This window comes from Panulirus ornatus, chromosome 22 (genome assembly GCF_036320965.1).
Source record: "Panulirus ornatus isolate Po-2019 chromosome 22, ASM3632096v1, whole genome shotgun sequence".
Taxonomy (NCBI): domain Eukaryota; kingdom Metazoa; phylum Arthropoda; class Malacostraca; order Decapoda; family Palinuridae; genus Panulirus; species Panulirus ornatus.
The window spans coordinates 6,702,823-6,729,266 of record NC_092245.1 but is presented as its reverse complement, the minus strand read 5'-3'; the positions used below and the strand labels follow the sequence as shown (position 1 = coordinate 6,729,266).

Sequence of the window (26,444 nt, the reverse complement as noted above, 5' to 3'; positions counted from 1 at the left end):
AACCCCCCTAATGCAGAAAGAAAAGAAAAGAAGTGCGTAAGTAGTTGTTGAAGTAGCAGAGAGATTTCCTTCTTTTTAAGATGAATTGGTGATTCTTTGATGCTAATATTCCATTTTCAAGATGTGCAAACTTGTAGACTTTAGGACAATTTTTTTGTTCGATAAATTTTGAAATTTCCTTTAAGTTGAAAAATTCATCTAATATTATTGTTCTTTCTTTTCATTTTTTAAGCATGTACGTCGGAAAAAACTACTAGAAGATTATGAAATACCCAGGTATTTTCGAGATGATTTATTCAAATATACTGGTGAAGACAGACGCCCTCCATACCGATGGATTGTAATGGGACCTGCTCGTTCTGGTACTGGGATTCATATAGATCCTCTTGGAACTAGCGCTTGGAATGCACTTTTACGTGGTCATAAACGGTAAGTCATTCATTTTGAAAGATTCTTTTTCACGTCAAAGTGACACCTTAACCTTCCTGCCCTAGAAACCCCTTGTTTGGACCTTCCACAGTGCTCAGGAAACCAGCTATATCCACTGGGTAGAATCATAGGTTAAGGAGTGTGGGGATATTAGCATATGTCTGTATGAGGTGAGTGCAGGTTGATTTAGAAGTGTTCTTTGAGTATGAGGGGTCTTGAGATAAAGTTGAATCTATTTTTTTAAGTGTTGCAGAAGTGGGTGGTGTCCTAAGTATACACAAGAAATTGTAACTCATGTGTTGTGGTAGTGTGTTTTCAGATGGATGCATGTCTTGTGGGGATGGTGCTTTAAGACTCTTTGGAGGGCAGTCATTTAGTGCTAGTTGGGACATTTTGGTGTGTATATTGTTACGAACTCTTAGCAAGAACGTCAGTTATATTTGTCATGCACACTGGATAATGCTATCTTAACATTATGGGATGAAAGCAAACACCAGGGTTAAATCTACATATAATACAAGAAATTAGAATACAAGATAACAAGCACTTTAATCAGGTACAAACACTTTAGTTAACACTTAACATTCAATATTCCACATTCTACATTCCAGGTAAGATTTCAGACCTGGAGATCTCTTTCATTTATGACAAGTTGACCATAAAAGCATGATACAAGACACTTATTCTTTGGGCAATTCTATTACATGTATATAGATGTGTATGTGGATGGGTTGGGCCATTTTTCGCCTGTTTTCTTGCGCTACCTCGCTAACGCGGGAGACAGCGACAAAGTATAATAAAAAAATATTATATTTATTATACTTTGTCACTGTCTCCCACGTTAGCAAGATAGTACGAGGAAACAGACAAAAGAATGTCCCAACCCACCCACATACACATGTATATACATAAATGCCCACACATGCACATATACATACCTAGACATTTCTTCTCTTCCTACTCGTACACATGCCTTACATCCTTGGTAAAAACTTTTCACTGCTTCTAGCAACTTACCTCCCACACCGTATACTCTTAAAACCTTCCACAAAGCATCTCTATCAACCCTATCATATGCCTTCTCCAGATCCATAAATGCTACATACATATCCATTTGTTTTTCTAAGTATTTCTCGCATTCATTCTTCAAAGCAAACATCAGATTCACACATCCTCTTCTACTTCTGAAACCACACTGCCCCTCCCAACTCTGATGTCCTGTATATTCATTCACCCTCTCAATCATTACCCTCCCCTACAATTTTCCAGGAATACTTAAACTTTTGCCTCTGTAGTTTGAGCACACCTTTATCCCCTTTGCCATTGTACAGTGGCACTATACATGCATTCTGCCAATCCTCATGCACTTCACCATAATCCATACATACATTGAATATCCTTACCAACCAATCAACAACACAGTCACCCCCTTTCTTAATAAGTTCAACTGCAATACCATCCAAATCTGCCACCTTGCCGGATTTCATCTTCCGCAAGGCTTTCACTACTTCCCTTTTAACCAAACCATTTTCCCTAACCCTCTCACTTTGCACACCACCACAACCAAATCCCCCTACATCTGCCTATCCATCATCAAACACATTCAACAAGCCTTTAAAATACTCACTACCTGTTATCACTTATCCCCTTGCTTCATTTGTTCTTTTGTCCTACACATGTTATGTACCTCTCTAAAATGTCTTTTTATTCTCTCAAAAGTTTATTGATACTCTTTCACCCCAACTCTCATTTGTCCTCTTTATCAACTCTTGTACCTTCCTCTTGGCCTCCTACCGCTTTCTTTTATACATCTCCCAGTTATTTGCATTCCTTCCTTGTAAGTATCATCCAAATGCCTCTCTTTTCTCTTTCACTAACAACTTTACCTCTTCATCCCAACACTCACTACCCTTTCTAATCTGCCCACCTCCCACCTTTCTCATGCCACATGCATCTTTTGCACAAGCCATCACTGCTTCCTTAATACATCCCATTCCTCACCCACTCCCATCGCGTCATTTGCTCTCACCTTTTGCCATTCTGCACTCATTCTCCCTGATATTTCCTGACACAAGTCTCCTTTCCAAGCTCACTTACTCTCATCACTCTCCCCAACATTTTCTTTTTTTTTTTTTTTGAAATTCTCTACAAATCTTCACCTTCACTTTCACAAGATAGTGATCAGACATCCCATCAGCTGCCCCTATCAGCACATTAACATCCAGAAGTCTCTCTTTTACATGCTTATCAATTAACACAATCTGATAATGCCCTTTGACCATCTCTCCTACTCATATGTATATTTAATTATTTATTTTGCTTTGTCGCTGTCTCCCGCGTTAGCGAGGTAGCCCAAGGAAACAGACAAAAGAATGGCCCAACCCACCCACATACACATGTATATACATACACGTCCACACACGCAAATATACATACCTGTACATGTCAATGTACACATATATATACACTTTTCTTTCTTTCATACTATTCGCCATTTCCCACATTAGCGAGGTAGCGTTAAGAACAGAGGACTGGGCCTTAGAGGGAATATCCTCACCTGGCCCCCTTCTCTGTTCCTTCTTTTGGAAAATTAAAAAAAAACGAGAGGGGAGGATTTCCAGCCACCTGCTCCCTCCCCTTTTAGTCGCCTTCTATGAGACGCAGGGAATACGTGGGAAGTATTCTTTCTCCCCTATCCCCAGGGATAATATATATAAGATAAGAGTGAGTGCTCAAATTACAGAGGTATAAGTTTGTTGAGTATTCCTGGCAAATTGTATGGGAGGGTATTGATTGAGAGGGTGAAGGCATGTACAGAGCATCAGATTGGGGAAGAGCAGTGTGGTTTCAGAAGTGGTAGAGGATGTGTGGATCAGGTGTTTGCTTTGAAGAATGTATGTGAGAAATACTTAGAAAAGCAAATGGATTTGTATGTAGCATTTATGGATCTGGAGAAGGCATATGATAGAGTTGATAGAGATGCTCTGTGGAAGGTATTAAGAATATATGGTGTGGGAGGAAAGTTGTTAGAAGCAGTGAAAAGTTTTTATTGAGGATGTAAGGCATGTGTACGTGTAGGAAGAGAGGAAAGTGATTGGTTCTCAGTGAATGTAGGTTTGCGGCAGGGGTGTGTGATGTCTCCATGGTTGTTTAATTTGTTTATGGATGGGGTTGTTAGGGAGGTGAATGCAAGAGTTTTGGAAAGAGGGGCAAGGATGAAGTCTGTTGGGGATGAGAGAGTTTGGGAAGTGAGTCAGTTGTTGTTCGCTGATGATACAGCGCTGGTGGCTGATTCATGTGAGAAACTGCAGAAGCTGGTGACTGAGTTTGGTAAAGTGTGTGAAAGAAGAAAGTTAAGAGTAAATGTGAATAAGAGCAAGGTTATTAGGTACAGTAGGGTTGAGGGTCAAGTCAATTGGGAGGTGAGTTTGAATGGAGAAAAACTGGAGGAAGTGAAGTGTTTTAGATATCTGGGAGTGGATCTGGCAGCGGATGGAAACATGGAAGCAGAAGTGGATCATAGGGTGGGGGAGGGGGCGAAAATTCTGGGAGCCTTGAAGAATGTGTGGAAGTCGAGAACATTATCTCGGAAAGCAAAAATGGGTATGTTTGAAGGAATAGTGGTTCCAACAATGTTGTATGGTTGCGAGGCGTGGACTATGGATAGAGTTGTGCGCAGGAGGATGGATGTGCTGGAAATGAGATGTTTGAGGACAGTGTGTGGTGTGAGGTGGTTTGATCGAGTAAGTAACGTAAGGGTAAGAGAGATGTGTGGAAATAAAAAGAGCGTGGTTGAGAGAGCAGAAGAGGGTGTTTTGAAATGGTTTGGGCACATGGAGAGAATGAGTGAGGAAAGATTGAACAAGAGGATATATGTGTCGGAGGTGGAGGGAACGAGGAGAAGAGGGAGACCAAATTGGAGGTGGAAAGATGGAGTGAAAAAGATTTTGTGTGATCGGGACCTGAACATGCAGGAGGGTGAAAGGAGGGCAAGGAATAGAGTGAATTGGAGCGATGTGGTATACCGGGGTTGACGTGCTGTCAGTGGATTGAATCAAGGCATGTGAAGCGTCTGGGGTAAACCATGGAAAGCTGTGCAGGTATGTATATTTGCGTGTGTGGACGTATGTATATACATGTGTATGGGGGTGGGTTGGGCCATTTCTTTCGTCTGTTTCCTTGCGCTACCTCGCAAACGCGGGAGACAGCGACAAAGTATAAAAAAAAAAAAAAAAAAAATATAAGTGCCTGAAACCACAGCTCCCTTTCCACATCCAGGCCCCACAGAACTTTCCATGGTTTACCCCAGACGCTTCACATGCCCTGGTTCAATCCATTGACAGTACATATATATACACACACAGACATATACATTTATACACATGTACATAATTCATACTGTCTGCCTTTATTTATTCCCATCACCACCTCGCCACACATGGAATAACACCCCCTCCTTCCTCATGTGTGCGAGGTAGCTCCTGGAAAAGACAACAAAAGCCCCATTCGTTCACACTCAGTCTCTAGCTGTCATGTAATAATGCACCGAAACCACAGCTCCCTTTCCACATCCAGGCCCCACACAACTTTCCATGGTTTACCCCAGACGCTTCACATGCCCTGGTTCATTCCATTGACAGCACGTCGACCCCGGTATAACACATTGTTCCAATTCACTCTATTCCTTGCATGCCTTTCACCCTCCTGTATGTTCAGGCCCCAATCACTCAAAATCTTTTTCACTCCACCTTTCCACCTCCAATTTGGTCTCCCACTTCTCCTCGTTCCCTCCACCTCTGACACATATATCCTCTTAGTCAATCTTTCCTCACACATTCTCTCCATGTGACCAAACCATTTCAAAACACCCTCTTCTGCTCTCTCAACCACACTCTTTTTATTTCCACACATCTCTCTTACCCTTACATTGCTTACTCGATCAAACCACCTCACACCACATATTGTCCTCAAACATCTCATTTCCAGCACATCCACCCTCCTGCGCACAACTCTATCCATAGCCCACGCCTCGCAACCATACAACATTGTTGGAACCACTATTCCTTCAAACATACCCATTTTTGCTTTCCGAGATAATGTTCTCGACTTCCAAACATTCTTCAAGGCTCCCAGAATTTTCGCCCCCTCCCCCACCCTATGATTCACTTCCACTTCCATGGTTCCATTCGCTGCCAGATCCACTCCCAGATATCGAAAACACTTTACTTCCTCCAGTTTTTCTCCATTCAAACTTACCTCCCAATTGACTTGACCCTCAACCCTACTGTACCTAATAACCTTGCTCTTATTCACATTTACTCTTAACTTTCTTCTTTCACACACTTTACCAAACTCAGTCACCAGCTTCTGCAGTTTCTCACATGAATCAGCCACCAGCGCTGTATCATCAGCGAACAACAACTGACTCACTTCCCAAGCTCTCTCATCCACAACAGACTTCATACTTGCCCCTCTTTCCAAAACTCTTGCATTCACCTCCCTAACAACCCCATCCATAAACAAATTAAACAACCATGGAAACATCACACCCCTGCCGCAAACCTACATTCACTGAGAACCAATCCTCGATAAAAACTTTTCACTGCTTCTAACAACTTGCCTCCCACACCATATATTCTTAATACCTTCCACAGAGCATCTCTATCAACTCTATCATATGCCTTCTCTAGATCCATAAATGCTACATACAAATCCATTTGCTTTTCTAAGTATTTCTCACATACATTCTTCAAAGCAAACACCTGATCCTTACATCCTCTACCACTTCTGAAACCACACTGCTCTTCCCCAATCTGATGCTCTGTACATGCCTTCACCCTCTCAATCAATACCCTCCCATATAATTTCCCAGGAATACTTAACAAACTGATACCTCTGTAATTTGAGCACTCACTCTTATCCCCTTTGCCTTTGTACAATGGCACTATGCAAGCATTCTGTCAATCCTCAGGCACCTCACCATGAATGATACATACATTAAATAACCTTACCAACCAGTCAACAATACAGTCACCCCCTTTTTTTAATAAATTCCACTGCAATACCATCCAAACCCACTGCCTTGCTGGCTTTCATCTTCCGCAAAACTTTTACTACCTCTTCTCTGTTTACCAAATCATTTTCCCTAACCCTCTCACTTTGCACACCACCTCGACCAAAACACCCTATATCTGCCACTCTATCATCAAACACATTCAACAAACCTTCAAAATACTCACTCCATCTCCTCACATCACCACTACTTGTTATCACATCCCCATTAGCCCCTTTCACTGAAGTTCCCATTTGCTCCATTGTCTTACGCACTTTATTTACCTCCTTCCAAAACATCTTTTTAATTTCCCTAAAATTTAATGATACTCTCTCACCCCAACTCTCATTTGCCCTCTTTTTCACCTCTTGCACCTTTCTCTTGACCTCCTGCCTCTTTCTTTTATACATCTCCCACTCATTTGCATTTTTTCTCTGCAAAAACCGTCCAAATGCCTCTCTCTTCTCTTTCACCAATAATCTTACTTCTTCATCCCACCACTCACTACCCTTTGTAACCAACCCACCTCCCACGCTTCTCATGCCACAAGCGTCTTTTGCACAAGCCATCACTGCTTCCCAAAATACATCCCATTCCTCCCCCATTCCCCTTACCTCCTTTGTTCTCACGTTTTTCCATTTTGTACCCAGTCTCTCCTGGTACTTCCTCACACAAGTCTCCTTCCCAAGCTCACTTACTCTCACCACTATCTTCACCCCAACATTCTCCCTTCTTTTCTGAAAACCCCCACAAATCTTCACCTTCGCCTCCACAAGATAATGATCAGACATCCCTCCAGTTGCACCTCTCAGCACATTAACATCCAAAAGTCTCTCTCGCACGCCTATCAGTTAACACGTAATCCAATAACGCTTTCTGGCCATCTCTCCTACATACATACGTATTCTTATGTATATCTTGCTTTTTACCAGATATTCCCAATCACCAGTCCTTTTTCAGCACATAAATCTACAAGCTCTTCACCATTTCCATTTACAACACTGAACACCCCATGTATACCAATTATTCCCTCAACTGCCACATGACTCACCTTTGCATTCAAATCACCCATCACTATAACCCAGTCTTGTGCATCAAAACCACTAACACACTCATTCAGCTGCTCCCAAAACACTTGCCTCTCATGATCTTTCTTCTCATGCCCGGGTGCATATGCACCAATAATCACCCATCTCTCTCCATCAACTTTCAGTTTTACCCATATCAATCTAGAATTTACTTTCTTACATTCTATCACATACTCCCACAACTCCTGTTTCAGGAGTGGTGCTACTCCTTCCCTTGCTCTTGTCTTCTCACTAACCCCTGACTTTACTCCTACGACATTCCCAAACCACTCTTCCCCTTTACCCTTGAGCTCCGTTTCACTCAGAGCCAAAACATCCAGGTTCCTTTCCTCAAACATACTACCTGTCTCTCCTTTTTTCTCATCTTGGTTACATCCACACACATTTAGACACCCCAATCTGAGCCTTCGAGGAGGATGAGCACTCCCCGCGTGACTCCTTCTTCTGTTTCCCCTTTTAGAAAGTTGAAATACAAGGAGGGGAGGGTTTCTGGCCCCCCGCTCCCGTCCCCTTTAGTCGCCTTCTACGACACGTGAGGAATGCGTGGGAAGTATGCTTTCTCCCCTCTCCCCAGGGATATCTGTCTTTAAACCAGTTATTTCCAATCTCCAGTCTTTTTTCAACTCATAAATTCACAAGCTCTTCACCATTTCCATTCGCTACACTGAATACCCCATGTACACCAACTATACCCTCAACTGCCACATTACTCATCTTCGCATTTCGATCACCTCTCACTAATACCTGGTCCCATGCACCAAAGCTGCTGACACACTCACTCAGCTGCTCGCAAAACACTTTCTTCTCATGATCTTTCTTCTCATGACCAGATGCATAAGCGCCAATAATCAACCATCTCTCTCCATACACTTTCAGTTTTACCCTCATCAATCTAGAATTTACTTTCTTACATTCTGTTACGCACTCCCACAACTCGTGGTTTAGGAGTTGTGATACACCTTCCTTAGCTCTTGACTTCTCACCAACCCTTGACTTTACTCCCAAGACTTTTTCAAACCATTCTTCTCCTTTACCCTTGAGCTTCATTTCACTCAGAGCCAGAACATCCAGGTTTCTTTCCTCAAACATACTACCTATCTTTCCTTTCTTCCCAACTTGGTCACACTCACACACATTCAGACACCTCAATCTGGGCCTTCAAGGAGGATGAGCACTCCTTGCATGACTTCCCCTTCTGTTTCTACTTTTAGAAATTGAAATAAACCCTGGAGATAGGAGAAGGAATACTACCCACATATCCCATACATGTCATAGAAGGCAACTAAGAGGAGCGGGAACAGGTGGCTGGAAATCCTCCCTTCCTGTATTACTTTCAAAAGGAAGGAACGGAGCAAGGAGGCAATTAAGAAATTTTCCCTTTAAGGCTCTGTAATTTGTTCTTAACACTACTTCACAGGAGGAAGCGTTAGTGGAAACAAAGCATGTTGGTCCTAGAGATGGAGGTAGATCAGCTTGAAAAATTAGTATAAGGTATTGCTGAGGTATGTTGCTAAGAAGCAGCGCTGAAGTTCATTAGTTATGGAGACTCTATTAGAGTGGCCACTCCCTTGAGGGAGTTCAAGGTAGGAACAGGCATCAGAGATATAGATGGATGGATAGATGCTACATTATATGACACTTACATACTGTGGAAGTAGTACCTTTGGTAATGACTTTTTTTGAAAAATAATTTGAAGCACAAAATGAAATAAACTTACTGCACTGCTCTATTATATAAACAAGGATTAGAAGTTTTATATAAGTGGTGTTTTGACGAATAACAAAAATCTCATATGATAGATGACTTCCACTTTTGTTTGCTTAAGTTCAGAGAGCTGGGTCATATCCTCATAATTTTTAGCATTTTCAGCTTGAAGTATTTAATGTCTGGTTCTAATTAGGTCAGTCTTTACAGATGGTGCTTGTTCCCAACTGATACACCAAAGGATATGATTAAGGTAACATCTGCAGAGGGTGGGAAACAAGTAGATGAAGCAATAACATGGTTTTCCATCATCTATCCTCGTACACAACTTCCCTCTTGGCCAGAGAAGCACCGACCGGTGAGAGTTTTCCTCTTCATTATTTCCTATTCAGTATTTCCTATTCATGATGATAGCATACTGGTCTAAAGCTATAAAGAGTTATTATATGTAAAGAAGACATGTATCTGAGCCAGAGCCATTTCAGGCAAGTAAAGGATAGCAAGATTAGGTTACCTGATGTAAGAAGCTACATAATGTGAAAATAACATGAGAATCCTTGAATGCTGACCATGAAGCTGCTGCACACGTACCATTTTTCTCTGTATGTTTATTGGTTCACTGTATGCAGTTTCTCCTTGTTTGAGGTTTTTGTAGAACGTAACCTCCTGCACTAATTAAGAGATGGGTGTATATTTATTTTCCAAGGGATGCTTGTTTCAAGTATTCTTGCCTTTTGAACTGAGCTAAAAGTGTACTAAGGCTGCCTTTCTTCCTTCCCCCATGTATTTTCTCCATCTTCTTTATGAGTGGATTTCTAACTAGTTACCTTAATAGACAATGGAGTAGAACCACAACTCTTGGAATTTTCTCTGAACTCATCTTCATGTTGTAGATTGAAGCTTTACTCAGGTTCTGTGGATGCTTAAACACTGACGTTCCCTCACCAGCATCAACACGTCATAGGAGTTTTAGCTTTGTCTCCAAGGTCAGAGAGGTTCTCCATCATTTGACTGCTGGTTCTGGGGTAGGAGAAGGTGTTGCTGGATATTTGTATTTGTATCATCAGTTGTTGTTCGCTGATGATACAGCGCTGGTGGCTGATTCATGTGAGAAACTGCAGAAGCTGGTGACTGAGTTTGGTAAAGTGTGTGAAAGAAGAAAGTTAAGAGTAAATGTGAATAAGAGCAAGGTTATTAGGTACAGTAGGGTTGAGGGTCAAGTCAATTGGGAGGTAAGTTTGAATGGAGAAAAACTGGAGGAAGTAAAGTGTTATAGATATCTGAGAGTGGATCTGGCAGCGGATGGAACCATGGAAGCGGAAGTGAATCATAGGGTGGGAGAGGGGGCGAAAATCCTGGGAGCCTTGAAGAATGTGTGGAAGTCGAGAACATTATCTCGGAAAGCAAAAATGGGTATGTTTGAAGGAATAGTGATTCCAACAATGTTGTATGGTTGCGAGGCGTGGGCTATGGATAGAGTTGTGCGCAGGAGGGTGGATGTGCTGGAAATGAGATGTTTGAGGACAATATGTGGTGTGAGGTGGTTTGATTGAGTAAGTAATGTAAGGGTAAGAGAGATGTGTGGAAATAAAAAGAGCGTGGTTGAGAGAGCAGAAGAGGGTGTTTTGAAATGGTTTAGGCACATGGAGAGAATGAGTGAGGAAAGATTGACCAAGAGGATATATGTGTCGGAGGTGGAGGGAACGAGGAGAAGTGGGAAACCAAATTGGAGGTGGAAAGATTGAGTGAAAAAGATTTTGAGTGATCGGGGCCTGAACATTCAGGAGGTTGAAAGGCGTGCAAGGAATAGAGTGAATTGGATTGATGTGGTATACCAGGGTCGATGTGCTGTCAATGGATTGAATCAGGGCATGTTAAGCGTCTGGGGTAAACCATGGAAAGTTGTGTGGGGCCTGGATGTGGAAAGGGAGCTGTGGTTTCGGGCATTATTGCATGACAGCTAGAGACTGAGTGTGAACGAATGGGGCCTTTTGTTGTCTTTTCCTAGTGCTACCTCGCACACATGAGGGGGGAGGGGGATGTTATTCCATGTGTGGCGAGGTGGCGATGGGAATGAATAAAGGCAGACAGTGTGAATTGTGTGCATGTGTATATATGTATGTGTCTGTGTGTGTATATATATGTGTATATTGAGATGTATAGGTATGTTTATTTGCGTGTGTGGAGTGTATTATAAACATGTGTATGTGGGTGGTTGGGCCATTTCTTCGTCAGTTTCCTTGCGCTACTCCTAATTGGGAGACAGCGACAAAGCAAAATGATAAAGTAAATAATTAACATAGAGATGCAGAGGATTGGCAGGGAAAATACTTATATAGTTATAAGTATCATTATACTAGATTCACATTTCCAATTGTGTCAGACTGAGAGTAGCTTACAAGTCAATCAGAACAAAGCAACCCATCCCCATATGCCTTATTTATTTTGCATATCTTTTCGCTGTGTCGCAATTGGGTAGCCAATTGAATACATGAAAAGGATGGCCCAACTATCCCTATATAATGTATATCATAAATGAATCACACAGTATACAAACTATGACAGTTCAAGTATGATAATACAATGAATAATGGCAGTATGACTGTAAAATATTTATCAAAGCTGCTTTCGATGCCTCCGGAACACCAGCATGAAAGTGGCATCCCAATGTGTAGGTAGAAGGAAATAGAAAAATTTGTTCAATCAGTCTTAGCTGTCATGTGTAATGCCATAAACACATTCCTTTTCACATTTAGCCCGCAAACTTTCCTTTTCCCACGTCACTTCACATGCCTGGTTCTCTCTTGAAGCACACCACTGGGTATATCAATCGTCAATTTACTCTGACTTTTCTTCGCAGCCATTCACCCTCATATGCTTATGCCCCGTCGCTCAAAATCTTTTTCACCTCCTTCCACCTCCATCTCCCATTATCTGATTCACCACCTTTGACAATAACTCCTATGTCAATCTATTCCCAATTAGATACACAATACTCTTCTTCATTGTGCCAACTATGTACGTTATCTCCCATCCCTTGAAAAAACTGGTCTTCTTTATGCACTAGCTCCAAACTATTATGTCATAAAATTCCAGCAATCTCTAAAATTCATATTTTCTAGCTAATCCAAAATAATGCTATCTACAAACCTTCTTTTTTCTATATTTTCAAAGCAATCCTCATTAACAATATACCTATTGGCACTCTCATCCTGATTCACCTCTGTAACACTGCATGACTCGTCCCTAGTTTGAGGTTCTTTTGGGCCATGGTCTTCACCAGAATGAGAATGCCTGATGAGATATTGCAGGAACCCGTTGAATGATGCTTCTGGAAATTGAAGAAACCTTTATCCACCTTTTTTTCTGTTAGCAAATTTAGGATTCCTCTTTAAATAGGACCAACCATTTGAATCACAGATGAATATCCTTACCAACCAATCAACAACACAATCACCCCCTTTCCTATTAAATTCAACTACAGTACCATCTAGTCCTGCTGCCTTGCCCGATTTCATCTTCCACAAGGCTTTTTTTTGCCTCTTCTCCCTTCTTCAAACCACTCTCCCTGACTCTCTCACATTGCACACCACATCAGCGAAAACACCCTATATCTACCACTCTATCATCAAACACATTCAGGAAACCTTTAAAATATTCACTCCATCTCCTTGCTTCTTCACTACCTGTTCTCACTTTCCATTTAGCTCCCTTCACTGGTCCCCATGTGTTCTCTCTTCATCCGTACATTATTTACCTCCTACCAAAACCATCTTTTTATGCTCCTTATAGTTTAATGATGCTCTCTCACCCCAGCTCTCAATTGCCTTCTTTTTATCCCCTGCACCTTTCTCTTGACCTCCTGCCACTTTCTCTTATATATCTCCCATTGTAATTACTGCCCAAATGCCTCTCTTATCTCTGTCACTACCAATTTTACTCCATCCCACCGCTCACTACCCTTTCTGATTTTCCCACTTCACACTTTTGCATGCCACACCTTTTGCATGCCACATGCATCTCTTGCACATGCCATCATTGCTCCCCTAAGTACGTCCCAATCTTTACTCACTCCCCTCACTTTATTTGCTCTCACCATTTACCATTCTACATGCAATCTCCTGGTATTTCTTCACACAAGTCTCCTTTCTCATCAACATTGTCTTCTCTTTTTTGAAAACCTGTACAAATCTTCACCCTTGCCTCCACTATATAGTGCTCAGACATCCTTCCAGCTGCCCCTCTCAGCACATTTCATACCTGCTTATCAATTAACACGTAACCTAGTAATGCCCTTGACTGACTCTCCTACCCACATATGTGTACTTGTGCATATTTCTTTTTTTAAATCATGTATTTCCAGTCACCAGTCTTTTTTCACCTCACAACTCCACAAACTCTTCATTATTTCCATTCATAACACAATACCCCATGCGCACGAATTATACCCTCAACTGCTGCATTACTTACCTTTGCATTTAAATCACACATCACTAATACCCAGTCTCGTGCACCAAAACTGCTGACATACTCACTCAGCTGCTTCCAAAACACTTGCTTCTCATGATCTATCTTCTCATGGACAGGTGCATAAGCACTAATCATCACCCATATCTCTCTACTTTCAATTTTACCCACATCAATCTAGAATTTTCTTTCTTACACTCTTATCACATACTCCCACAAGGGCACATATTTATCCATTGGTACTGATTTCCAGAAAAGGGTCCACTCATTCTTATGGACAGATCCCAATTTGTCATCTTCCAAAAGTTCATTTATTTTTTTTTTTTGAGATTTTACGTCATTATCTGTGCTCTTCTGTATGTTCTTTTGATTTGACTTGGAGCTGTGATGTTAAAGGGAAGTGTTAGTTCACATTTTATTATCTGTCTATGAAAGCAAAATATGCTTTTATGCAGATCAGATAACAACTTGAATTTCCCTTGTGAATGCACATTTAGAGTATCCAAATGGAGTTTCATGTCTACTAGAAAAGCTAAATCTCTAAGCTACCCTGGATCTGGAAGCTTGTGATGTCTTCTGTGTTTCTTATCCATAAAAGATTTTAACTGTAGCTTCAATAGCTTTAAAAAATGACATATAACTTTTCCCCTCAGGTAAGTCAAACTGAGCAGTGTAATGGCATATCAGTTGGGGAAGCTTCATTTTCTTCTCTCATCAAGTTTTGAAACTGATTTAGTGCATTTATGCGAAGAAGATTTACAACTATTAAGAAAGATTTCCTATGACCAAATTTAAGAGTTTTAGATACCAATTATTCTAGATGAATGATACCATGAAATATCCAGAAATCAGGAAAGCTTTCACCAGACACACAAAGTCTGAACAATCCATTCACAAATCCACACGTGTACAGAACCCCATCTGATGCTGTGGCAGTAAGAAACCATAAAGGTAAGTTGTGTTTTGCAGTTATTGCCATCAGTGTCTCTTTTAATCTTGTCCATGTGTCCTTTCTTTCAGTGACACAATATCCAATTCCTATCCTGGATATTTACTAATGTAGGACTCTTTTGTATGGGCAATGTTCCATACCAAATGGTAGAAGTCTAAGGTTGCTGTATGTGTTGGGTTAACAAAACAGGCAAAAACCTGAGGTTCTTCATCCTATTGTTTCTCATTGAATTTACTTATAGAATGGGGATTTCTGAACCTTGAGGAAATTTGTCTTTGATATTTCCAGGGTTTCAAACCAATTAATTACGTGTTTTGAGATTAGAGTTTTGATAAATACATCTGGCAAAGTAGACAACTGGCCTTGCCATTACATTCAGTGAAAAGTTCTTATTTTCTCACCATTTTGGGAACTTCAGTTCTCTTTTATGTATTTTCTTTTTTGGTACATTTTCCTTCCATTCTTGATGTGCAAATTAAATATTCCGAATGTTCACTGCAACACACTAATCTATACTTCTGATGTTTGAGTCTCAGCTGAGTGATTAAGTCTCTTGGGCTAGGGCATGAAACATGTATGTGGCTAGACTTGAACAGGACATGTGAATCCAAAACCAATAAATTTTACCTTTAAAAGACCTTTGTTATATATACCAAAAAATTAGTAGTTTTGATGCACGAGACCGGGTTATAGTGATGGGTGATTTGAATGCAAAGGTCAGTAATGTGGCAGTGGAGGGAATAATTGGTGTACATGGGGTGTTCAATGTTGTAAATGGAAATGGTGAAGAGCTTGTAGATTTCTGCACTGAAAAAGGACTGATGATTGGGAATACCTGGTTTAAAAAGAGAGATATACATAAGTATACGTATGTAAGTAGGAGAGATGGCCAGAGAGCATTATTGGATCACATGTTAATTGATTGGCATGCGAAAGAGAGACTTTTGGATGCTAATGTGCTGAGAAGTGCAACTGGAGGGATGTCTGATCATTATCTTGTGGAGGCGAAGGTGAAGATTTGTAGAGGTTTTCAGAAAAGAAGAGAGAATGTTGGGGTGAAGAGAGTGGTGAGAGTAAGTGAGCTTGGGAAGGAGACTTGTGTGAGGAAGTAGCAGAAGAGACTGAGTACAGAATGGAAAAAGATGAGAACAAAGGAGGTAAGGGGAGAGGGGGAGGAATGGGATATATTTAGGGAAGCAGTAATGGCTTGCGCAAAAGATGCTTGTGGCATAAGAAGCATGGGAGGTGGGCAGGTTAGAAAGGTTAGTGAGTGGTGGGATAAAGAAGTAAGATTATTAGTGAAAGAGAAGAGAGAGGCATTTGGAAGATTTTTGCGGGGAAATAATGCAAATGACTGGGAGATGTGTAAAAGAATTAGGCTGGAGGTCAAGAGAAAGGTGCAAGAGGTGAAAAAGAGGGCAAATGAGAGTTAGGGTAAGAGAGTATCATTAAATTTTAAGGAGAATAAAGAGATGTTTTGGAAGGAGGTAAATAAAGTGCGTAAGACGAAGGAACAAATGGGAACATCAGTGAAGGGGGCAAATGGGGAGATGATAACAAGTAGTGGTGAGTTAGAAGGAGATGGAGTGAGTATTTTGAAGGTTTGTTGAATGTGTTTGATGATAGAGTGGCAGATATAGGGTGTTTTGGTCGAGGTGGTGTGCAAAGTGAGAGGGTTAGGGAGAAAGATTTGGTAAACAGAGAGGAGGTAGTAAAAGCTTTGCGGAAGATGAAAGCCAGCAAGGCAGCGGGTTTGGATGGTATTGCAGTGGAATTTATTAAAAAAGGGGTGACTGTGTTGTTGACTGGTTGGTAAGGATATTTAATGTATGTATGACTCATGGTGAGGTGCCTGAGGATTGGCAGAATGCTTGCATAGTGCCATTGTACAAAGGCAAAGGGGATAAAGGTGAGTACTCAAATTACAGAGGTATAAGTTTGTTGAGTATTCCTGGTAAATTATATGGGAAGGTATTGATTGAGAGGATGAAGGCATGTACAGAGCATCATCAGATTGTGGAAGAGCTGTGTGGCTTCAGAAGTGGTTGAGGATGTGTGGATCAGGTGTTTGCTTTGATGAATGTACGTGAGAAATACTTTGAAAAGCAAATGGATTTGTATGTAGCATTTATGGATCTGGAGAAGGCATATGATAAGAGTTGATAGAGATGCTCTGTGGAAGGTATTAAGAATATATGTTGTCGGAGGCAAGTTGTTGGACGCAGTGAAAAGTTTTTATCGAGGGTGTAAGGCACGTGTACGAGTAGGAAGAGAGGAAAGTGATTGGTTCTCAGTGAATGTCGGTTTGTGGCAGGGGTGCGTGATGTCTCTGTGGATGTTTAGTTTGTTTATGGATGGGGTTGTTAGGGAGGTGAATGCAAGAGTTTTGGAGATAGGGGCAAGTATGCAGTCTGTTGTGGATGAGAGAGCTTGGGAAGTGAGTCAGTTGTTGTTTGCTGATGATACAGCGCTGGTGGCTGATTCGTTTGAGAAACTGCAGAAGCTGGTGACTGAGTTTGGTAAAGTGTGTGAAAGAAGAAAGCTGAGAGTAAATGTGAGTAAGAGCAAGTTTATTAGGTATAGTAGGGTTGAGGGACATGTCATTTGGGAGGTAAGTTTGAATGGAGAAAAACTGGAGGAAGTGAAGTGTTTTAGATATCTGGGAGTGGATTTGGCAGCGGATGGAACCATGGAAGCTGAAGTGAGTCATAGGGTGGGGGAGGGGGCGAAAGTTCTGGGAGCATGAAAAATGTATGGAAGGCGAGAACTTTATCTCGGAAAGCAAAAATGGCTATGGTTCCGACAATGTTATGTGGTTGCGAGGCGTGGGCTATAGATAGAGTTGTGCGGAAGAGGGCGGATGTGCTGGTAAGGAGATGTTTGAGGACAGTATGTGGTTTGAGGTGGTTTGACTGAGTAAGTAATGAAAGGGTAAGGGAGATGTGTGGTAATAAAAAGAGTGTGGTTGAGAGAGCAGAGGAGGGTGTATTGAAATGGTTTAGTCACATGGAAAGAATGAATGAGGAAAGATTGACCAAGTGGATATATGTGTCAGAGATGGAGGGATCGATGAGAAGTGGGAGACCAAATTGGAGGTGGAAAGATGGAGAGTGAAAAAGATTTTGAGTGATCAGGGCCTGAACATGCAGGAGGGTGAAAGGCATGCAAGGAATAGAGTGAATTAGAATGATGTGGTATAGCGGGGTCGACGTGCTGTCAGTGGATTTAACCAGGGCATGTGAAGTGTCTGGGGTAAACCATGGAAAGTTTTGTAGGGCCTGGATGTGGAAAGGGAGCTGTGGTTTCGGTGCATTATACATGACAGCTAGAGACTGAGTGTGAACGAATGTGGCCTCTGTTGTCTTTTCCTAGTGCTACCCCGTGCACATGCAGGGGGAGGGGGTTGTCATTTCATGTGTGCCGGGGTGGCAACGGGAATGGATAAGGATAGACAGTATGAATTATGTACATGTGTATATATATATATGTCTGTGTGTGTATATATATATGTATACATTGAGATGGATAGGTATGTTTATGTGCGTGTGTGGATGTGTATGTATAAACATGTGTATGTGGGTGGATTGGGCCATTCTGTCGTCAGTTTCCTTGCGCTATCTCGCTAATGTGGGAGACAGCGACAAAGTATAATATATAAAATAATATTTTAGATATGATAGATGTGGACAGAAAGTATTTATTTATTTATTTGTATTTATTATACTTGATTGCCATTTCCCATGTCAGCGAGGTAGCACAAGGAAACAGACAAAGAAAGGCCCATCCACTCATATGCACATTTATTTATTTATTTATTATACTTTTTCGCTGTGTCCTGCATTAGAGAGGTAGCGCAAGGAAACAGATGAAAGGATGGCCCAACTCACCCACATATACATGTATATACATAAATGCCCACATACACACATATACATACCTATACATTTCAACGTATACATACACAGACATATGCATGTATACACATGTACATATTCATACATGCTGCTTTCATCCATTCCCGCCGCCACCCCACCACACATGAAGTGGCACCCCCTCCCCCCACTTGTGTGCGAGGTAGCACAAGGAAAAGACAACAAAGGCCACATTTGTTCACACTCAGTCTTTAGCTGTCATGTGTAATGCACCAAAACCACAGCTCCCTTTTCACATCCAGGCCCCACAAAACTTTCCATGGTTTACCCTAGGCACTTCACATGCCCTGGTTCAGTCTATTGACAGCACACCCACTCGGGTATACCACATCGTTCCAATTCACTCCATTCTTTGCACGCCATTCACCCTCCTGTATGTTCAGACCCCGATCGCTCAAAATCTTTTTCACTCCATCCTTCCACCTCCAATTTGGTCTCCCACTTTTCCTTGTTCCCTCCACCTCTGACACATATATCCTCTTTGTCAATCTATTCCCAAATATCAAAAGATCCACAATATATGTTTCTTCATTGTGCAAACTGATGTTATGTTGTGATCTCCCATCCCATGAAAAACTAGTGTCTTCAGTTTGCATGCACTTTTAGCATCCTTTTACTATTTATGTCATCAAAATAGCCAGCCAACCTCTCTAGATATTCATATGGTTTAGCGAACAATAAAGCATAATCTGCAAACAGTAACTGTAGCTAGTGTCTACAAAACACCTTGCTTGTCTCCCTATCCATTTTCAAAGGCAATCTCACTTACATTATAGTACTTTGGCATCTCTTCTTTGGCCTTGATTACCATCTGCTAACATCTGGGCATGGAACTGACAAGGTCCCTAAAGTATTGTAGGTTCATGTTTTGGGTCCACTGGGTCTTGATCACCAGAATGAGATGAGGCACTGATGAGGTATTGCAGGAAGCAGCCACTTGATCGTGTGTTCTGAGCACCCAGTATGCATAGAAATCTCATGTGTATCCACCATTTTTTGCTTTGCTTCCAGGCAAGAATTTAGGTTTTCTCCTTAGAAAGGTAAGAACCAACCATCTTGAATCACAGATGGAAGAAATACAGTGCTTAGAAGTGAAATTTCTAAAAAGAAATGGCAGCCAGGGAGAGTAGCAACACTAATCTCAGTGACCAGATCTATGATGATTTCATTCTGAGAGCTTCATATGCTTTTACCCACAGTACACTTTAGCTGAGTATTGCCTTTGACAATATATGGAGGTGGACTTTTATTTTTTTCAGACACCATACATTCATTTTGTTTCTCTTAGGTAGAGTATTGCATCATTATCACCCCATGTCTTCCGTAACTCACCCCATGTCTCATCCATAAAAGAGTTGAATAGCCATGGTGATATATAGTCATACTCGTTGCATTTGTTTCAGACCACTTGTATTACCACCTTTTACTCTCACACATGGACTATGTTAATTATAAAAGCTCTTTGAACAACATTCAGAAGTCTTCTGTACTCCATATAGATTCTATCCATCTTTCTGTATCTCTGTTGTCTTTCTGTTTCCAAATGGAACTCCCTTAAGGGGTTGGTGAACTCTGGTGCCACCTCTAAGCCTTTAGTGCTGCATCCTTAACAGGCCACTGGCAGAGAGCAACTCTAGCGCAGTGTCTGCAGGGTCTTCTGCCTAATTTTCTTACTGACTGCTTCTACCTAATTCTCCTGCCTTATTTCTTTACCTACTTCTTCTCCCAAATGTTTCTTTTTAATGCTCATGCCAAAATGTTCCTACCTACTATTTCTGTCTACTGCCCTTACCATTTTGCCAAAAGGTAGGGCTAGCACATAGTGCTTACTGCAGGAGAATGTAGTTACAAAGAATGAGCTGTGTGAGTTAAGTTTTGTCAAGTGTTATGTATGACAAGGAGAGATTGTATGGTTACGGACAGAAGTCCATGTTTGGATGAGGCTGAAAGGAAGGACAGCTACCTGGGTCAGAGGAATGCATCTTGAGAACCACTGAAGTGCTGGCTTATCACACAGCCACCACTAACCCTCCCGATATCCAGGTAAGTAGTACTGGTAATTATCTCCCTTACTAGCTACTACATAAAGATTTAGAACCTTCCACAGCACTTTCTTATTCTTTTTGTCATACACCTTTTCTTCAATCTGTGAATATTGGATACACCATTTTTTTCTGTAGAATTTTGCCACATGGCCAAGTGCTGGAATGTGATGTACATGCCATTATCTCTTCCCACACCCACCTTGTTCTCTACCAACAGGTGGTTCAGTGATACTTTAATCATGATCATTCACTATCCTGCTGTACACCTTGCCAACTTTTTAAGGAGAAATTTTCCTCTATAATTCTTACGTTCACAATTACAATCATTTTCTTGAAACAATGGATTAACTGATTTTTTTTAGACATCACACACTTAACCATTTTTCCAAGCTTCCATAGACATTTCCCAGATCCACTCTGCAATAGTATTATTTCTATTCCTTACCATATCTTGCTTGCCGCTCTATCTGTAAAACCTTTATTGATGCCCTTTTTTTTCCCCTTCCTGATAGTCATTTCCCGCATTAGCGAGGTAGTGCCAGGAACAGACAATGAAAGGCCACAAACACATCCATTCTCAAGCTGTCATGTGTAATGCACCACAACCAGAGCTCCCTATCCATAACCTGACCCCATAGACCTTTCTATGGTTTACCCTGGGCGCTTCACATATCCTGGTTCAGTCCATTGACAGTACATCAAACCCCATATCCCACATCATTCCATTTCACTCTGTTCCATGCATGCCTTTTACCCTCCTGCATGGTCAGGCCCTGATAGCTCGAAGTCTTGTTCATTTCATTCTTATGCACAAAAAACTTTGTTTACCAAGAGTTTCAAAATATAAACATACTTTAAAGGAAGGAAAGTGTTATACTACAGGAATTTAGAAATGCAAAGATTTAAAAGATTCTCTTAGTATGATGTATTATGCTGGTGGTATCACTTGATGCATTAATTGTTCTTTTCTTTTCTTTTTTAATTTTTGGTAGGAAAAAAGAAATGCTTTTTTTAACTCTTGGTCATTGATATACACCATGATCATAATATTGTTTCTGAATTTTTGATTTCTCATGCATTACACAGACTATGATATACTTTTATCTGTATTTCATACACTGTTATAGATCTTGGAAATGAAGCTTTAAGAAAGTGCACCATTCTTTACCTCTATCTTTCTTTTTTATTTTTTAAGACAGTCACATAGATGAAAGTCTTTCGGGATGGTACGGTTATAAAGAATGTGTGACAAATAAGTTGGTCTTGAAGATAAGTTAGCATTACAGTAAGAGGCACAATGAGAGGTAGGTAGTTGAAGAGATAGGTAGGTGTATGAGACAGTGGTATTTCAGAGTAAAATGCTAGAGGAATGACAGTATTGGATGCATTTAAGCATAAGGTTATGGAGCTGGCATGATTGGAGATATTCTCACTTGAACAGTTGATTTATTGTGGAAAGTGAAAAATTATGAAGTACATTTGTAAGTACATTTGAGAGTAAATGTGAATAAGAGCAAGGTTATTAGGTACAGTAGGGGTGAGGGTCAAGTCAATTGGGAGGTGAGTTTGAATGGAGAAAAACTGGAGGAAGTGAAGTGTGTTAGATATCTGGGAGTGGATCTGTCAGCGGATGGAACCATGGAAGCGGAAGTGGATCATAGGGTGGGGGAGGGGGCGAAAATTTTGGGAGCCTTGAAAAATGTGTGGAAGTCGAGAACATTATCTCGGAAAGCAAAAATGGGTATGTTTGAGGGAATAGTGGTTCCAACAATGTTGTATGGTTGCGAGGCGTGGGCTATGGATAGAGATGTGCGCAGGAGGATGGATGTGCTGGAAATGAGATGTTTGAGGACAATGTGTGGTGTGAGGTGGTTTGATCGAGTAAGTAACGTAAGGGTAAGAGAGATGTGTGGAAATAAAAAGAGCGTGGTTGAGAGAGCAGAAGAGGGTGTTTTGAAATGGTTTGGGCACATGGAGAGAATGAGTGAGGAGAGATTGACCAAGAGGATATATGTGTCGGAGGTGGAGGGAACGAGGAGAAGAGGGAGACCAAATTGGAGGTGGAAAGATGGAGTGAAAAAGATTTTGTGTGATCGGGGCCTGAACATGCAGGAGGGTGAAAGGAGGGCAAGAAATAGAGTGAATTGGAGTCATGTGGTATACCGGGGTTGACGTGCTGTCAGTGGATTGAAGCAAGGCATGTGAAGCGTCTGGGGTAAACCATGGAAAGCTGTGTAGGTATGTATATTTGCGTGTGTGGACGTGTGTATGTACATGTGTATGGGGGGGGGGGTTGGGCCATTTCTTTCGTCTGTTTCCTTGCGCTACCTCGCAAACGCGGGAGACAGCGACAAAGTATATAAAAAAAAAAAAAAAAAAAAAAAAAACATTTGTAAGTGTGGAAGTCCATGTTTGTCTTTAACAGACTGACAAACTGGACTTAGGTTGAAAATGTTTGCTATACCTGGTTCATCCCATTGAATTGTAAGCGAAGTAATGATAAAAAGATTAGATAGATTGATATAAGAAAATTTGTGAATGGATTTTAGAGAATGTAGAAAATTAAGTTTGAATAGAAAAGTTAAAAGGAGTGTGTATATTAACAAGAAAAAAATGAAAATCTTTGGAGAAGAGATAAATGAGAAAAAGAGAACAAGAAACTATTCAGGAAGGAGGTAGATATTATTTAAATAAAACTTTAAGAGAATCAGTTTTTTATGTGTGCATAGGATAAAGCTAGTGACAAAGAATGATATTAATATTAGAGAAAGTACTTTAACCCTTAAACACCAGATGACTAGCAGAAAGTTGATTTCATGTGGACAAAACAAGCTCATCAAATTTTGTTTGAAAAACATATGAAAGTACTGATGCTCCTTGATTTACAATGGGGTTACATTCCAATAAACCCATCATAAGTTAAAAATACCATGTCAAAAATACATTTGGTACATTTAATTGCCAGACATCATAGCTTAGCCTAGCCCACCGTAAATGTTCACAGAACACTTACATTGGCCTACAGATGGACAAAATCATGTAACACAAAGCCTATTTTATAATAAAGTGTTGAATATCTCGTGTAATTTATTGAATACTGTACTGGAAAAAGAAAACAATGATTGTAAGGTAACTCACCATTAACCTACACAGCTGAAAGCACACTGGGCCTGAAGAATATTTGAAGCCTGTAACACTTAAGATTAATTGCTAGATGATGAGGATGGTACATCGACATGGTCATCAATTTCTCCATCTTCTGATGAGGCTCAAGAATAGCTGGTAGAAGGCACTGGGGCATCAACACTTGTTGATGGTTTAGGTTTCTTTAGGAAGAAATTAAGTGTTAACTGTACAGTTTGTTTCTTCTTTTCATTATAAATTTCTTTTACAACAAGCAAGAGCATCCTGTATCTTCCTGTCAGTTCTTGCGAATCGCTTGTAATTGACATCCATTTCTTCAAACATCTGTATGCCTATGCTGATAATATCAAGTGCCTCTGCCAGTTTCTTTGCTGTGAACTTTCTTGGTGCCTTGAGTATAACTTTATGCTGGGCAGTTATCTTTAATTTCATCTCAAGGGTAATTGCCTTCCTCTTCTCATCAGAGGCAGGGGACACAGATGAGCATTTTGTAAACATGATGGAATGCAAAAACACAAAACACCATCATGAGGCAGTGTTGTGCCACATATCACTAGTCTGGGAAAAGATCAAAATTCAAAATTTGAAGAATTGCTTCCACTGAATATGTATTGCTGTCACACCATCGTAAAGTCAAAAAATTATGTCAAACTATCGTAAGTCAGGTGTCATCTGTAATGAATAGATAAAAAGAAAGTGAAGTAAAACCTTATGTTGCCTTGGTATAACATTGAAGTTAATGTGTAGATCACTTTGGGGAGAGGGGGATAGAAATGGTGGAGGAATATGTTTGCTTTTCAGATTTTCTGTTTCCCATCATGAAATGATAGAAATACATTTAAAGTAAAAGATATGTTAAAAAGTGACCAAGTTCAGTGTGGCCATTCCTGAGAGAGTGGTGGAGGGGGGTTTTGAGGAGTTGTTATTAAGATTTTCTTATTAAAAATAAAAGAAGTATATGTAAAAGTAAGGGATATGTTTAACAAGTGAGATAATATGTATATGGTTGTAGTATAATGAAATTAACGTCTAGATCCCCTTGCAGAATGATGAAGAAATGATCGAGGCTGTGCATAATAGTCTGAGGCACAACTGATATACCACTTATGCTGGCTGCATGGGGTAGAAATAAGCAAACATAGTCTCTGTACAAATGTCATGATATTGACATATGCTTCAAAAAAAGACCTCAAAGATTGGCGCTACTGTTATTATGCCCAGCTTTTCCTAAGCAGTCAGCTATGTGTGCATCCCAATCTTGAAGAACTGAATCAAAATAAGAGTGAAAGTGAAGTGTCTGTTGTTACATACATTAGAATTAGAAGTAAGGAGAGAGTGGCAGAGATGTATGGGATTCGTACAAAATCATTACAAGAGAGGAAGTATGGAGAACAGTAAAGCTCTTTAAAAGAATGGAATATTTGGGATACTTACTTCCTGTCATTGTAGTGCCTTCTATCTGTATAATATTCTAGCACTGAGGAAGTTGGCTACATGTGTGGATTATAAAGTAATATGCATGTATGTGCAAAGAGGGTAGGACGATTGTTTAATACAAAAAGTGCTTGGTGTCTTCTTTATGATAATATCAATGTGGGCATGAAGGGTCTTGGGATATGTTGAACAGCATTTGTAGTGTTTTAGTGGTGGGTAATATCCAGAGTGTAAGCAGAAGAATATGACATGTTTGTCTGGGAAGTGTGGTTGCTGATGGATGTATGTTTGGTGGAATGGAGTTGAAGAATGAGTTGGGAGGTTGATTGTTTAGTGCTTGTCTGGTTATTTCAGTGTATATGTTTTGTCAGTGTTACATTTGTTGGGGATTGTGGGATGTTTGAGTAAAGGTTACTGAAATGTGAGGCAGGGGCAAGCTGTTTTATTCATACTTGCAGATTGGTGGTTAGTTATAGAGTAGTTTGGGTGGGAAGAATATAGTGCTGTTGTGTAGAGTTGAGTGATGAGTATGTTTAGATGGGAGGATCATTTTGAAGATTTTGAGTGTTTTTGGTGGCTATGCAACTAGTGATTATTTTGAGTCGGATGAAGATCAGCAGTAGTGAAAAAGTTGTGAAGTGGATGTGTAAAATACTTATGGAACTATGGAAGAGTGATCATTTGCATAATGACTAGATGAAGGCAGATATCGCTTGAATGTATGAAGAAAAGCAAAAGTGGTCGTATTATTGAGAAATAAGTCTTAACAAAGAAGAGTAATTAATCATTTTAGGATGACTAGAGAAGCCTTTGTAGGTAAAGAATTATGTGGTTTCAGGAAGGGAAGAGGGTTTTTGCACTTGAGATTAGACAAGTAGTTAAGAAATTTCAAGAGAAAAACAAAGTGTGTGCAGCATTTATGGATAGTGAAAAGGCATATGATAAAGTGAGTAGAGAGTGGTTTGACATAAATGTGGGAGTGCATCTAGATTGTAGGATGGTTGCTGAATGTTTTGATGGATGGGGCATTACATAAAATGCAAGCAAGTTAGGATAATTGTGGTGCACTACTTAATGGAAACTGCCACATTTGCTATGCAGTTGATACTGTTTTATTTGCTAAATCAGAGGAAGAGTTTTAGTAGAGGATGGTCGGCCTTTTCAATGTTGTATTTAGGAGGGGGATTCTGAAATTG

General features: G+C 40.5%; 1 protein-coding gene across 1 annotated transcript in view; it reads left to right on the top strand.

Moving 5' to 3' along the window:
• Positions 1-26,444, top strand: part of JMJD6 (Bifunctional arginine demethylase and lysyl-hydroxylase PSR) — a 122,700-nt gene that overhangs the window by 88,033 nt on the left and 8,223 nt on the right. Inside the window, exons 4-5 of the mRNA XM_071675981.1 lie at positions 233-429; positions 9,485-9,632. Coding sequence (XP_071532082.1) covers positions 233-429; positions 9,485-9,632 — 345 coding nt within the window. The remainder of the gene's footprint in view (positions 1-232; positions 430-9,484; positions 9,633-26,444) is intronic.